Source organism: Arachis hypogaea, chromosome 14, assembly GCF_003086295.3.
Source record: "Arachis hypogaea cultivar Tifrunner chromosome 14, arahy.Tifrunner.gnm2.J5K5, whole genome shotgun sequence".
NCBI lineage: Eukaryota > Viridiplantae > Streptophyta > Magnoliopsida > Fabales > Fabaceae > Arachis > Arachis hypogaea.
In genome coordinates, this window is record NC_092049.1 from 120,359,165 (window position 1) to 120,373,295 (window position 14,131).

General features: G+C 31.8%; 2 protein-coding genes across 9 annotated transcripts; one reads left to right on the top strand and one right to left on the bottom strand.

The window, feature by feature from the left end:
• Positions 1-1,877: 1,877 nt before the first annotated feature.
• On the top strand, positions 1,878-9,784 carry LOC112743872 (uncharacterized). 8 transcript variants are annotated; one of them, XM_025793258.3, is made up of 22 exons: positions 1,878-2,262; positions 2,560-3,202; positions 3,862-3,921; positions 4,013-4,075; positions 4,147-4,209; positions 4,292-4,417; positions 4,503-4,565; positions 4,646-4,708; positions 4,796-4,858; positions 4,974-5,036; positions 5,119-5,181; positions 5,295-5,357; positions 5,438-5,500; positions 5,691-5,753; positions 5,880-5,942; positions 6,265-6,327; positions 6,434-6,496; positions 6,591-6,653; positions 7,600-7,659; positions 8,068-8,205; positions 8,761-8,859; positions 9,002-9,784. In XM_025793258.3, the coding sequence occupies exons 2-22, from the start codon at positions 2,603-2,605 to the stop codon at positions 9,461-9,463; spliced, it is 2,427 nt and encodes an 808-aa protein (XP_025649043.1). In that variant the 5' UTR covers positions 1,878-2,262; positions 2,560-2,602; the 3' UTR covers positions 9,464-9,784. The 8 variants fall into 8 exon arrangements, with proteins under 8 accessions (XP_025649043.1, XP_025649044.1, XP_025649045.1 ...); XM_072214762.1 differs by having other exon boundaries at positions 1,911-2,262; positions 2,560-3,191; XM_072214759.1 differs by having other exon boundaries at positions 1,992-2,262; positions 2,345-3,202.
• A 205-nt stretch (positions 9,785-9,989) lies between these two features.
• On the bottom strand, positions 9,990-13,217 carry LOC112743873 (probable inactive receptor kinase At5g58300). Its single transcript, XM_025793263.2, has 3 exons — positions 13,119-13,217; positions 11,534-12,864; positions 9,990-10,808 (listed from the first exon to the last, which is right to left on the bottom strand). The coding sequence occupies exons 2-3, from the start codon at positions 12,828-12,830 to the stop codon at positions 10,240-10,242; spliced, it is 1,866 nt and encodes a 621-aa protein (XP_025649048.1). The 5' UTR covers positions 12,831-12,864; positions 13,119-13,217; the 3' UTR covers positions 9,990-10,239.
• Between the last annotated feature and the right edge of the window lie 914 nt (positions 13,218-14,131).

Consider the following 14,131-nt stretch of genomic DNA (forward strand, 5'->3'; position numbering starts at 1 on the left):
TTAATGTAATTGATTAGTTATAGTTTATGTGGTCAAACAAAAAATTAATAATTTGATATTTATTTCTATCAAATTGAATAAATCATAGTTGTCAGAAACGAACCGATCAGATTATTAATTTACTGATTTATTGGTTCAACCGATAAGTTACTGGTTAAACCGATAGAACTGGTTCTACGTAAATAAAAAATATAAAATAATCCAAAATCTAAAATTAAAATTTAAAATATATATCTTCACTAATATTTTAAAAACAATCAAATTTCAACAAATTACAATCAATAAGTTATAATTTAATTATTATTAAATAAGTATATAAAATTTTAGTATTTTTTCATAATAAAGATTTTTTAATTTTATTTTTATATTAAAGTAAATATTTTTTTAATAACTATTTAATTAGTTTATATTTATTATATTGTTATATATTATATGTATTTATTAAAAAATAATATTAATAAATATCATATAATCATAAAAAAATAATTATATTGTAATTAATAAAAATGTTTGATATTTTTTATTTATACATATTTAATAATATTTATATTAATAATTATGATTAATAAAAAATATAATTCATTTAAATATAAGTGAATATAAAATTAAAATAATATCTAAAAAAATTATTATACGTTTTTACTATATAATTAATAATTAGCATTTAAAATAATAAGAAAGAATGTAGCTTAGTGGCAAGGAAAGTATGTAGACACAAAGAAGACCTAAGTTCAAATTGCATTTTTATTAATTTTGGAATTTTCTCTCAAACGATTCAGTTTTCACTAGTTTTGGGCGATTTTCACCGGTTTTAACCGATTCTATTTCTTAAGTGGTTCAAAAATTAGACCGAACCGGTTAAAAATCTGGTTCACCAGTTTTTTGTCGAACCAGCCAACCAGTCCGATCCAATTCTTACCACTATAGAATAAATAAATAAATAAATAATACCTTCAAAATGTGCCGCATGAGCTATTCTATTAGTTAAAAAAAAATTTAATTTTAATAATATATAATAGATTAGAAAACTCAATAAAGATTAATCAAAGCAATAAAAAAGAATCAAATGCATTATTGAAGATTAAATGTGTATTTAGATGTCATTAACTGATAAAAAAATAATTTGTTTAAATAAAAATATTTTTAAAATTTTTAGCGTTTGTCAACTTTTTAAATAAAAAATATGAAAAATAAAAAATATTTTTTTTTAAAAGTTATAATTTTTCATTTTTCTAAAAACATCTTTTTACCTTAAAAATATTTTAATATAATAAATAAATAAATAATTTTATATTATTATACTTAAACATAATTAATAACTAAAAAATTATTTTTATATGAGACACTCAAATACCAAATTATTTTTATTTTTTCAATTTTTTTAAAAATAATCCCAAACAAGCCCTAAATTATTCAATGCACAAGAAATGTCATGCATTAAACACCATCTTAGTCAATCATAAAGAAGGATATGCATAATTTAAATTGGATATCATTCACATACATGATCTGGGTTAAAAAAAAGTTGAAAAAATAAAATAAGAAGAGAGTGAGTGACGACACATCATTAGAAATCTTTTCTGACAAAATTAGTTTCAGTATAATAATAATAATAATAATAATAATAATAATAATAATAATAATAACTCATTTATATAAGAATGATTTACCTGAAAAATTATAAAACTTTTATAGATTTTTATGTGTTTATTAAATAATGAGAAGACTGATTCATCTGAAATTTTTAATAAAATCTAATATGAGATTGAAAAACAAAATAAAAAATATAAATTAGTTTGATGATTAAAAATAAAGCATTCAACTATTTGTTTTTCTTATTAGTATATATTACTCAGAAGTCAGAATTAGATTGAAGTGTACAAGGTAAACGACAAATGGGAGGTTTCATTGCCGTTGGATTTTTCCAGTTGAAGGACGAAACGCAAGATGTCGTTACGTTGCAAAATCAGAAAGCGCTCTCAGAAAAAAACACAAAGTGAAACGCTAAAAACGCGCGTGCACACGACAACCATACACACCAAAACGCAACGCATTGCACAACACACAAAAGCATAAGCCCTATCCTTCGAAAAATTTCAATTACATTACATTACAAAATTGTTTCTCACTGAACCCACGAATCGTTGTTACTTTGCAAATTCAACGCGAGTTTTGCACATTACGCTAACTCAACAATACTTTCTGTTTTTTGTTCCCTCCCTTTCCAATTTGATCCCAATTTGGCTCCTCCCATTTCCACATGTAAGCCATTTCTCTCTATTCGTTGGTTGTTTTTGAGTTTTTAGTTTTGTTTTTCGCTGAGTTGTTAACTTTTCCATTGTAGATTCTGTTCGCTTGTGTTAGATATTATTCTGATGAATTGTGATAGAATGTGGAATCTGTCTTGGATCCTGAACTTGGCACTTATCACAATTAAATTGAGTTTTATATCTGGGTTTACTAGAAACTAGCTTTTTATCACTTGTGGTGCCAACATTTGGGTTCTGAACCTGAAAGTTGTATTATTTATTTGCTTATTTTTGGTTTAAATTTTTGAAGAGGTGCATATTAGAAGTTGGAATAGAGAATTTGAGCTGGTTAGATGGAGGATGACAAGAGAAAGAAGAAAAACAGGAAGAAAAAGAACAAGCAAGGTAAGAATGTGGACAATGGAGTAGGAGATAAAGAAACTAAGATTGAGCAACTGGATGCTGCCGCAGGTGAGAAAATTGTAATAGTTGATTCAAATGGGGTGGGAGAAACAACAATTAGGGATCAGAATCTGGTGAATACTGAAAAGGATGAGCGTGCTGGTGTAACTGATGTTGCTGGTGAACAAAGTACAAATGTGGATGGTGGAACAGCAACTAGGGACAACGATCTGGTAAATAATGGCAAGGTTGATCATCCTGATATTTCTGAGACTGCTGATGAGCGAAGTACAAATGTGGTTGGAGGAACAGCAGTTAGGGATGAGGATCTGATAAATAATGGTAATGATGAGCCTGCTCATAATTTGGCAACACTAGATGAGCCAAGTAAGAATGTGGATTGGAGAGGGGTTGAGGAAAACCCAAACCTAGATCGGATTTCAGCGAAGAATGAAGAAGATGAGGGTACTCAACACTTGGAGTCTGCAGATGGCCAAAACAGAAATATGGTCATGGATTCAAATGGACACCTGCCAAATGGTAAAGAATGTGTAAGTTTTCTTTCAGTCAATTCAGATTTTTACATATGTTTTGAGGTTTTATGCTCACTGTTTAAGTGTGATATGTATATTTTGTAATGGTTCATTTTTCCATGAAAGGAATCCATGCTATTGTTGCCATCTTTTGTTGAAAAATATAACTTCAGTTTCAACCTGGTATTTCCTGATTCAGCTTTTTAATAGTGTTTCTAGGCATGTGCAGCTTTCCATTCAAGCTGTAAATGGCAAAGATCCTACAATGTCTCACTGTCGAGCACACTGAGTAACCTTGTCCTCATTAAATTGTATAGTTTCGTGCCATGTAATTTGTTTTCCTATTGATAAAGGTGATTTAACTCAACGCTATTGCTCTTGGAGCGATTATGATTGAACTATTAATGCTCACAAACAATATCAATCATGAAAACACAAAACACCCAATCATGAGACAGTACCCACTCTTTCCTTTTTCCAGCATTTTTTATCGTGATACTTATTCTTTCAATAAAAAAATAATTATGGACTGGTTGTATAACTGCTCATATAAAGTTGGATCTCCCGTTTCTCTGTCTGTTTCATACATACTAGCTGTCAAATCTGTATAACGTGAGTGCTTTTAGACATGAGCTTATTGGGTTATTGCCAAATAATTGAAACTACCATTTTGACAGGCCACCTCAGAAGAGGTATTTAAACTGGGAAATGAAAATGATATGCTCAAACAGAATTTGGTAAGATGTTACTAGAGTGTTATTTTCCATATATGCAGTGGTTTCTGTTACAGTTTCAGATATTTATTATGTATGGCTTGTATTTCCACAGGCCATTTCAGAAGAGACAATCAGGAAGCTGAAAGATGAGAACGATATGCTAATTCAGAAAGAGGTAACATTTCACCTGAGAAATTTCTTTCCTATGTCGACATTTTATAACATGTATATTGCATCACTCTACAGACCATATTAGGTGATAGAATAAGGAAATTACAAGAGGAAAATGATATACAGATTGAGAAAGAGGTAAAATTTTTATCTGGGAAATACCTGTTGTTCGTTTTATTGTTTCAATAGACTATGACATAGACAGTGTATCACTTCACAGACCATGTCAGAAGAGACGATCAGGAATTTGAAGGAAGTAAATGATACACATATTACACTACAGATCACATTAGAAGATACAATAAGGAAACTAAAAGAAGAAAATGATATACACAATCAGAAAGTGGTAAAATTTTTCTGGGAACCATCTTTTTATTTATTTTTATTATGTTTCAAAGTATTATGACATGAGCAATGGTATCACTCCACAGGTCATGTTAGAAGGGACAATCAGGGAATTAAATAAAAAAATTGATATGCATATTCGAAAAGAGGTAATATTTAATTTGAGAAATGTCTATTCTCTATTTTATTATGTCTCAATTATTTTATGACACAGTGTATCATTCCACAGGCCAAGTCAGAAGAGACCATCAAGAGATTAAAAGCAGAAAAAGATATGTCCTTTCAGAAAGTGGTAATATTTTGTACAAGAGTTATCTATCCAGTGTTATTGTGCTTGTGTTTCAACTTTTAATAACAAGTATAGCCTGCCATTACATAGGGCATGATGGAAGAGACAATTAGAAAATTGAATTCTGGAAATGACATCCATATGCAAAAAAAGGTAGTTTATTTTAATGTCATCTAAAGATCTGAGTGACATCTGTTAAATTGTTAATTATTAAATATTTATCTTGCAATTTCTTTAAAGTTTTAACACATAGTCTATCTTTCCACAGATTGAATTAGAAGATACTATTAGAAAATTAAAGGAACAACAGTATATGTATATGCAGAATGAGGTAACACTTTATCTATAAATAGCTTCCTAGGTTTGCGCCTTTTTGTTTCAATGTTTTATGACATGTAGAGATCATTCCACAGGCTATGTCAGAAGATGCAATTAGAAAATTAAAAGAAGAAAACGATATGCATTTGCAGATGGAGGTAACATCTTCCAAATTTTATCCAAATATTTTCATTCTTTCTTTAAATGTTTATCCTGCTTTTTAGCCAATCCAATCTATTTCTCTTAATGTGCGTACCCTGTTTTCAATCAGGCTGTATCAAAAGATACAATAAGAAGAATGAAGGAAGAAAATGATTTGCATATTCAGAAAGCAGTAAGTTACTTAAAAATGCAGCTGAGAGATTTTCTCAAGTATTCAAGTGTTTAAATCACAAACATTTTGATAATCTACAGACCATATCAGAGGATGCAATTAAAAAATTGAAAGAAGAATGTGATAAACACATTCAGAAAGAGGTAATATATTTAAGTTTTGTTAGAGAATGTTTAATATGAGTTTATATTATTGTGGCTTCATGTTTACCTTCTCAATAAGCTATCTTGAAAGAAATTTAAGAAAAATAGCTGAAACTAGGCTTGCTTTCTACATATGTAAATAAATTGCTTGTTTTTTTTTTATCATTTATTCGCTTCCCTTTCTGCACAGGTTACCTTGGAAGAGACCATCAATAAATTACAAAGTGAAAATGAATGGGAGAAGCAAAACCAGGTCATTGAATTTGAATTTACGGTTTAATGACTGTGTGGATAGCTCTCTTATCTTATTTGAATATTATTATTACTCTTATATATGTGTTTGGCTATTGACTGGCATGATTAACCTGACCCCCTGCAGGCTAGTTTGGAAATGAGAATTGCACAATTACAGAGTGAGAATAGTTCCTTACTTGAAAAAGAGGTGAAAGACTTAGTATTGTGTCCTTATAAGAGTTCGAGACTTAGTATTGTGTCCTTTTAAGAGTTCGGAGCGATGAGTCTGTGAAGTTATTAAGATTTTTCATATTTAATTTTGTATCATATTCAGGCTGGATTGGTGGAAAAGGCCACTCAGGTAGCCTTGGAAGAGACTATCAATAAATTAAAATGTGACAATGAATTGCACATACAAAAACAGATGAATCAATTTGAGTGAACAATTTTGACTAATATTTGGAATATTATTCTTATATGTGTTGCACTGCCGATTGCTGGCCTGGCATGCCTAACTGGATCACCTGCAGGTTGGTTTGGAAATGAGAATTGCACAGTTAGAGAGTGAGAAGAGTTCCTTGCTTCAAAAAGAGGTGAACGGCTTGAGAATTATTTTTCACTTCTAAAACTTGGGAGCATCGAATTTTAAGAACTAGTTGTTAAGATAATTCATTTCCTGTATTGTTTTTCATTTTTCAGGTTGGATTGGTGGAAGAAACCAAGCGGTTGCTGTGTGAAAAAGAAATTTTGAGCCTTAAAGTGGTACAAATTGCTCCATCAACTTTGTCATTTTCTGCTCTTATTTTTTTAATGGAAGTTGGCTGATGGTTTAATTCTGACATACCTTTTTCCACAGGAGAGTTTACTGGAAAAAATTAATCTTCTTGAGAGTGATTTGAGTTCCTTTGTTGAGAAAGAGGTAACAGCAAGATTATTCTCCCATATGTTATTGCATTGAAATTAGCATTGCTAATGACTTGGGCTTTCTTATGTTAAATTAGTTTTTTAAATTATCTTAGCAACATCAGTAGGTTGCTGATCTTTATATGCTAATGAATGACATCTATTAGCATTAATTCTGTGTCGGACAATGAAATTAGTTACTGTTAAGGCACTTCATCATGTTAAATGAATAGGGTTATGTTATAATAATATTTTAAAAACACTGTTTCACAATTGTTTCCCCTGGTAGAAACTACTATTGTACTTATAAAGTGATAGTTTTTATATAATAGGGTCAACGATTGGCCAGCAAACTCATCTTACATGTGATATTCAGTGCTCTGGCATCCTTATCGTGCTGTTACTTGTTATAAAGAAACTGATAGAAACCGCAGAGAACAAACAAAAGAAAATGATAATTGTATTTCTCGCTACCTCTTCCTAATATTAAAGATTCAGTGAAGAGGAATTTGGAAGAAAAGTAAGGGGGAAAAAGGCAATAGGAGAAAGTAAAAATACAGAGCACCATGGAGCAGCTATATTCTTCCAATTCCCTGCCAAAATTACGGTCTACTCTGCCACACTCTCATGTCCCTATAAATATCCCGTTTCCCCTCAAAACAGTTTTGCTCATTCACCGCATCATCACATTCCTCATGCACCTATTGGCCAGCTCAGCAGTTAGTTACCAACACTCATATCCCTGTAAAATACCCTTGAACCTGTTTCTTTAAACTTTAATTCCATTAGGAGCTCTGTCCTTAACAGAAATACTTGTTTAGTTAAAATTTTCAGAACAGAAATTATGTTTACCTCTGACCTTTATACGATGTCATCCTAATCCATACAATTGTGCTGAATTTTCTGTTTATTGTGATTTGTGAATGACACTTAGCGGAGGAAGTCATGTGTTTTGTTTACAGAAATCAACTAAAGAAGATATTTCAAACCTGAATGGAAAGATTACCATGTTCCAAGGACAGGTATGTACTGTACCTTATGCACATATCTGAATATTTCTTGTTGAATAACCTAGTGAACAAGTATTGTACTAGTATTTTTAGGAATTCTTATCATGATTTTTTGGGAGTTGTGTAGCTCAATTGAGACATTAGCTTGTAGTATAACTATTGAGTGAGCTGCCCTTGCAAGTGAGCCCCCCTGATTTGCTAAAGCTCTGTAGCCTCTGTTCCAAAATGAATTTATTGACTTTGAATTTGGATGGCTATGAGAAAATTAAAAACATGCATATGTATATTGATTATATTCAGATTAAAAACATTTGTGAAGCTAATAATGATAATAATATTAATATGGTTTAGGGTTTGGTCATGTACATTTTATAAAAGTGTGTTAATTCTGATATGGAAATTAAAAACAAAGTTTGGCAGGTGGCTGAGTTGGAACATTTCAAGAACAATCTTTTGCTAGAAAATCAGCAACTGGGGGAAAATGTTTCAAGTCTTCAAACAACAATTCAGAACCTTGAAAACAGCTCATCTTTCCGCTCAGCTGATGCATCTGTAAAGGTTTATTTTTTGTCTAGTTTCTTGGATATAGTATAGAATACTATACAAGTTTTATGGGCCTTAATTACTTTTCAAAAGGAGGAGAGGATCACTGATACTTGTCTGCATCAGAAATGATCTTTAATGTTTTAATATTTGATACTTAAAAGTTTACTTGAGACTGCTGTCTAATGGTCGATGACTGCCTATATTCAAATGATATAGCACCCAAATGGTTGTGGCTGTGTTTGGTAAGTGTTTCAGTACCAAAATATATAGACATTGAAACTAAGATAAGGCAAAAGTGGTATTTGTTCTCGTTCCCAGTTCTAGGACAAAAATTAAGCAAATTTTGTTCAAGGACAGATATTTTTCTTGTTTTTATATGTTTCCTTAAAACAAGTTTGTGTCTCCCAATGTTTATGCATTTCTGTCCCTAAGGTAGTTACCAACTTACCAAATGGGGCCATATAGACCTATCAACTGTGTGAACTGTGGTTCAAGTCGGGGGAGGAGGGAAACTCCTCAATTGCTTGGCTATTTATGTCTGATTATATTTAGCTTAATGGTGGACAGGAAAGTGCTTCTGAAAATGAGGAGTTGAAGTCTCAAATTGAAGCAGCTTGTACGTTGGTGGAGAAATTGGTGCTGGAGAATGCCGAACTTGTTGAGAAGGTAATGTGCCTTGTTCTTTTTGGATTTTTTAAGAGAGCATTGCTGATGACTTACTAGAAGATTCGGTTTAATAGTAGTATATTAGATTGACCGGGTAAGATGTAGATACTAATGCATTCTTTGTCCATTGTTTTTTCCTCAGATTAACATGTTGTATGTTGAGCTGGATCGACACAATGCAGAAGTTGGAGTTTCTGGAGGAGCTGGACCTGATTCAATTAATGTGTTTCCTCATTCTGATGGGGTGGCTTCTGATACAACCGAATCTGCAGAGGTTAAGTCTGTATCAGCTCAGGAGTCAGGTTCATTGCAAGAGACAGTGATGAATGATCGTGATTATATCAATGGCGAGCAAGCTGTTGGGTTAACTCCGAACTCATCATCGTTATCTGATGACACTGGAGAAATTGTGCAGATCCCATTGGATGACAATGAAGTACATGAACTGGAACCGCAGGATGCTGAAATTGTGGAACAGGATAGTGTGCCACTAATGGATGCTCCCCTTATTGGTGCACCGTTTCGACTGATATCATTTGTTGCTAAGTATGTTAGTGGTGAGGATTTGGTTAACCAAAACTCTTCAAACACCACCATTCATTGAATTTCTAACACTGGGTGAAGCAGGCAGTATACTTATTCTTTTTGGTCTTGAATAGGCATTAACATCACACTAGGCAGAAAATACTAATAGGTTTGGCCTAAATTGGGGGCCATTTTAATATATGTGTGACAAATTTTTTGAACATTTAGAAATATGTTACAGGGGAAGAGTATACTTATATCTTTATGTTGTGTATTCATGCTTCAGCATGGCATCATGAATAAGACAATAGTACCTGTGATGATGACACTGCTGTAATTCCTCAACTCTTGTGATGAAGTGATGATTAGGTTTTTGAATACATTGCAATATTTTATTCCACTTGTATTGTCATTGATGAACCGATTTCCAACAGAAAACAATAGTATCTTCTCCAGGTTTAACTAAGATAGGAAGATAATTTTTTTATTTTAATAGATGCTAATTCACTAAATCACAGAACTTCCAAGTTTTATCTTGACAATAGATTTTGTCATATTATTTAAATATGGTATAAGACATTAAACTAAAGCAATCATGAGAAGATAAAAGAAAATGGTAAGAATGAATCAAAACAAATAATAATAAAGAAAGAAATGGGGAGATGCTCAAACATGCAAGTAATTTTCTAACTTAGAACTTATTGTTTTAGTTCATTTGTTTCTATAAGCATTAGGAAAGTATCTAGGTAATTTATGCTAACTCCTAAAACATAATGCCATGTTGCCATTATATATTCAGTAGTATGGAATGAAATCATGAGTTCCCTTGAACTTGTCTGATAATGATGTCTGGTTCTAAGAATAGGATCCTATGATTTCTTCAATAACCCTTACAACTTCCTCCATTGAGGGTCTTGTGTCAGGAACCATTGCAACACATGCCATTGAAAGTTGCAGCATTTGCACCAATTCTTCCTCAATATTTGGATACCTCATTAGCTCAAGATCAAACACTTCAGCAGTCCATTCCTCTCTAACAACAGATTGAACCCACCTCGGAAGATCAATCGGATCATCATGTCCTGAATACTGAATCGGTGTTTTGCCGGTCAACATCTCGAGAAGGAGAACCCCAAAGCTGTACACATCAGATTTTTGTGTGGATTTTTGGGTCTCAATAACCTCGGGGGCTCGATATCCAGGACTCCTAAAGGAGCCTGAGAAACTCGCTAGAGGAGCTAAGCCGAAATCCAATATGCAGCCTTGTAGATCACCTAAGAGTAGCACATTAGATGATTTTATATTGCCATGGACAAATTTCCTTCCACTTGCAGAATGAATATGAGCAACACCCTTAGCAGCTCCAAGCATTATCTTCAATCTGGTGTCCCAATCTAGTGGAGTTCTTCCAGTTTCCCTTGTTCCTATCATAATTTTTAACAAGGTTTAGATGAAAAAGGCATAACCAGCAAAATGGAAATGTATGTTAAAAATAGTAAGAATTAAAAAGATATAGTAAGAATCCTTGACAACAGTCATGGTAGTTGTTTGATTGAATGAGGTGCTATGAAAAACTTACTCATCCAAATATTAATAATCATGACATGACATTATCATTCTGGCAAGTAAAATTTCTGTCTTTGACTCAAGTTCTTAAAAAAAAAAATTCTAGTGAGTTAGATATCCATTATTACCAATAAAACCTGAATTTTTTATAGTTGTCTTTTGATGTAGCCATTAAAATTTAAATCTATCTAATGCTAATGTTTTGTAACGATAAAATTAGTCATAAAAAATAATAAACGATAGAATAACTCATTTTTTGTGTACTCACCTGATACTCATCACTTTATTGACAAAGAATAAGTGACTCACTCTATATATTATCTTACCATATGTTGAATTTCATGTAGTTACACAAAAATGAATCATGCAAAACATTTAAGAAAAAGAAAAAGCTATGTAAACCATAATGGAACCTTATTAAGAATATGAAATCAAAAGGAAAGCTATGATATTGTATTTTCAAGTGATTACACAAAAATGAGTCATGCAAATATTTAAGAAAAGAAAAAGTTATGTAAAATTTTCATCATTGAACCTTATGAATATGAAATCAAAAGAAAAGTTCATAATAACATTAAATTACCATGCAATAACTTGGAAAAGCTTCCAAATGGTAGGTAATCATAAACCACTAGCTTCTCATCCTTGGAATAATAGTAAGCACTAAATGGAACAACATTTGGATGCTGATCAAGCTTTTGCACAGTTTCCATTTGCTGTTCAAATTCTCTCTTCCCAATTGCAGCTTCCTTCAGCCTCTTAACAACAACTACTGTCCCTTCTTCCAAGATTGCCTTATAAGTTGTTCCACAACTTCCCTTACCAAGAACTTCAGCTGAAGCTCTCAACAAATCCTCAAGATCAAAGTTATAAGAACACCCTCCGAAAAATACCAACTTGTTCTTCTCAGGTTCTTGCACACCACTCCCAAAATCCTCCCTAAGCTTCTCATCAAGTTTACTTTCTTTTGGTGCCTCATTTTGTTCACCAACTCTCTTAAGAAAACACAACACCAACATCAAAACTAGTAGAAAAAGTAGTCCGAAACCTCCCAAAGCGGCCGCGATCACCACCCCGAGAATCGGCCTCTTCTTGGAAACATAACTTGAATTTTGAGATACTATTATTGGAGACAACATTGGACTACTAAGAGGACTTGATGAGGAACATTGTTTTGTCAAAGGTGGTCCACATAGCATCAAATTCCCATCAAATGATGAAGATTGAAACCTATGAAATGCTAAAGGAATTGAACCATTAAGGTTGTTAAAGCTCAAATCCAAATCCTTAAGACTAGGAAGGGTTACATTAGGAATAGGCCCTATAAGTGAATTGTTCTTGAGGAACAAACCAGTTAGATTAGTCAAATTTTGGATTGAGTCTGAAATTTGTCCTGTGAAAGAGTTATGTGACAAATCAAGAAGCACAAGCTTAGGTGGAAGAAAATTTGGAAATTCACCTGAGAAATTGTTATGTTGAAGATATAGAAACCTTAGGGCATGAAGGGCAAGAATGTCATTTGGGATTTTGCCACTCAATGTGTTAGACCTTAGACTAAGACTTGTGAGACCATTGAGCTTGCCAATTGTGTTTGGTGGCAGAGAACCTCTCAAACCAACACCTGGTAGCCTCAGTGAAATTACATTTGTGCCCTTGGGATTGCAGGTAACTCCATTCCATGAATTGCACATTGAAGTGTTCATGTTCCAATTCACCTTTTTGCCATGGTGAAATGCTGATGCAAAATCAAGGAGTGCTTGCTTTTCTGAATGTAGATCAGATATTGTAGTTTGAGGGAAGAGAAGAAGAACAAGAACAAGAATCTGAATCAGAAGCAGAAAATCTTGTTCTATGAAAATGTTTGAATGTTGTAGCATCATCAAGTTCAGTGACTCCACCACTTGGTTAATTTCCCTAACAATGTGAGATTCAAAAACATTAGCACATTGATCATATTCAAACTCATATGAAGTAAAATGTAACCATGAATTCACAGCTATAACAACACATTGAACACATTACATATATTTGTTCTGCAATTTATATACAATATATATTGATACAAAGAAAATGAACTTACTTAAAATGAAGTTGGAAAGAAGAATAATATATTTGAAGAAAATTAGAATGCAAATAAGTAACAAGAAACAGTGCTGAGAAATGAAAACCTTTTTAAAAAATAATATCAATTTAAAAGGAAAATCAAGTTTGGAAGTTGGAAGTTGGAAGTGGCAGCAGAAGAGGAAGAGTCACAGAATGGACTTTGAGGGAATGTTAAGTGATATGGAAATTAAATAAATATAATGTCATTTGGACTTGGAAGAAAGCAATGCCTTTTATTATTATTATTATTATTATTATTATTATTATTATTATTAACCATACTAAGTGTATAATAATAAAGATTAGCTATTGATATAAAATATATACTCAAATATAAAATATAAATTGAAAATAACTTAAATAATATGATGATTTTTTTCTAAGAAAGCAATGGCTTTTATTTTTTATTATTATTATTATTATTTCTAACTTTTTTTTATTGATTTTTTGTGCACATAGTATTTTTTATTATTTATTTATTTTGTTAAGGCATTGTTTGGTTAGGTTGTCCATTGGTGGTGGTGAGAGCAAATCTTTAACGGCATTATTATTTACTTCATGAACACGCCAAAAATGCCTCACACATCCACCACGTAGATAATTAGATACAGAGAAAGAAAAGGTTATTAATAAAAAGGGTACTACAATAGTATAGTACTATTTATTTTCTAATTTATTATCTTATGCTATAGTTTTTTATATGAATAGTGTTTAGCTTTTGGTTTTCTTGTTTATGGTTTGGGAGGCACACATTCAACGTTTATAAACTCAGCTTCAAGTTCAAGCCGCCTTCATATTTATTCGGCCACCCTAGCTAGCTATTTGTTAAGTGCATAGCCTTTTTTTTTTGGGTAACTTAAGCGCATAGTTATTAATGTCACCAATGATGGTATGACGAATTAAAAGATTTTATTGCATAAATATGATTCATTGATTAATATATTAACTAGATTAAGAAAGGCTAAACTACAAAATACACTCAAATTATTTTTTTATAAAAGCATTCTCAAATTTTGCTATCAAAAAAAATATTTTTAAATTATTTAAAAATATGACAAAAAAAAAAAATATATATATA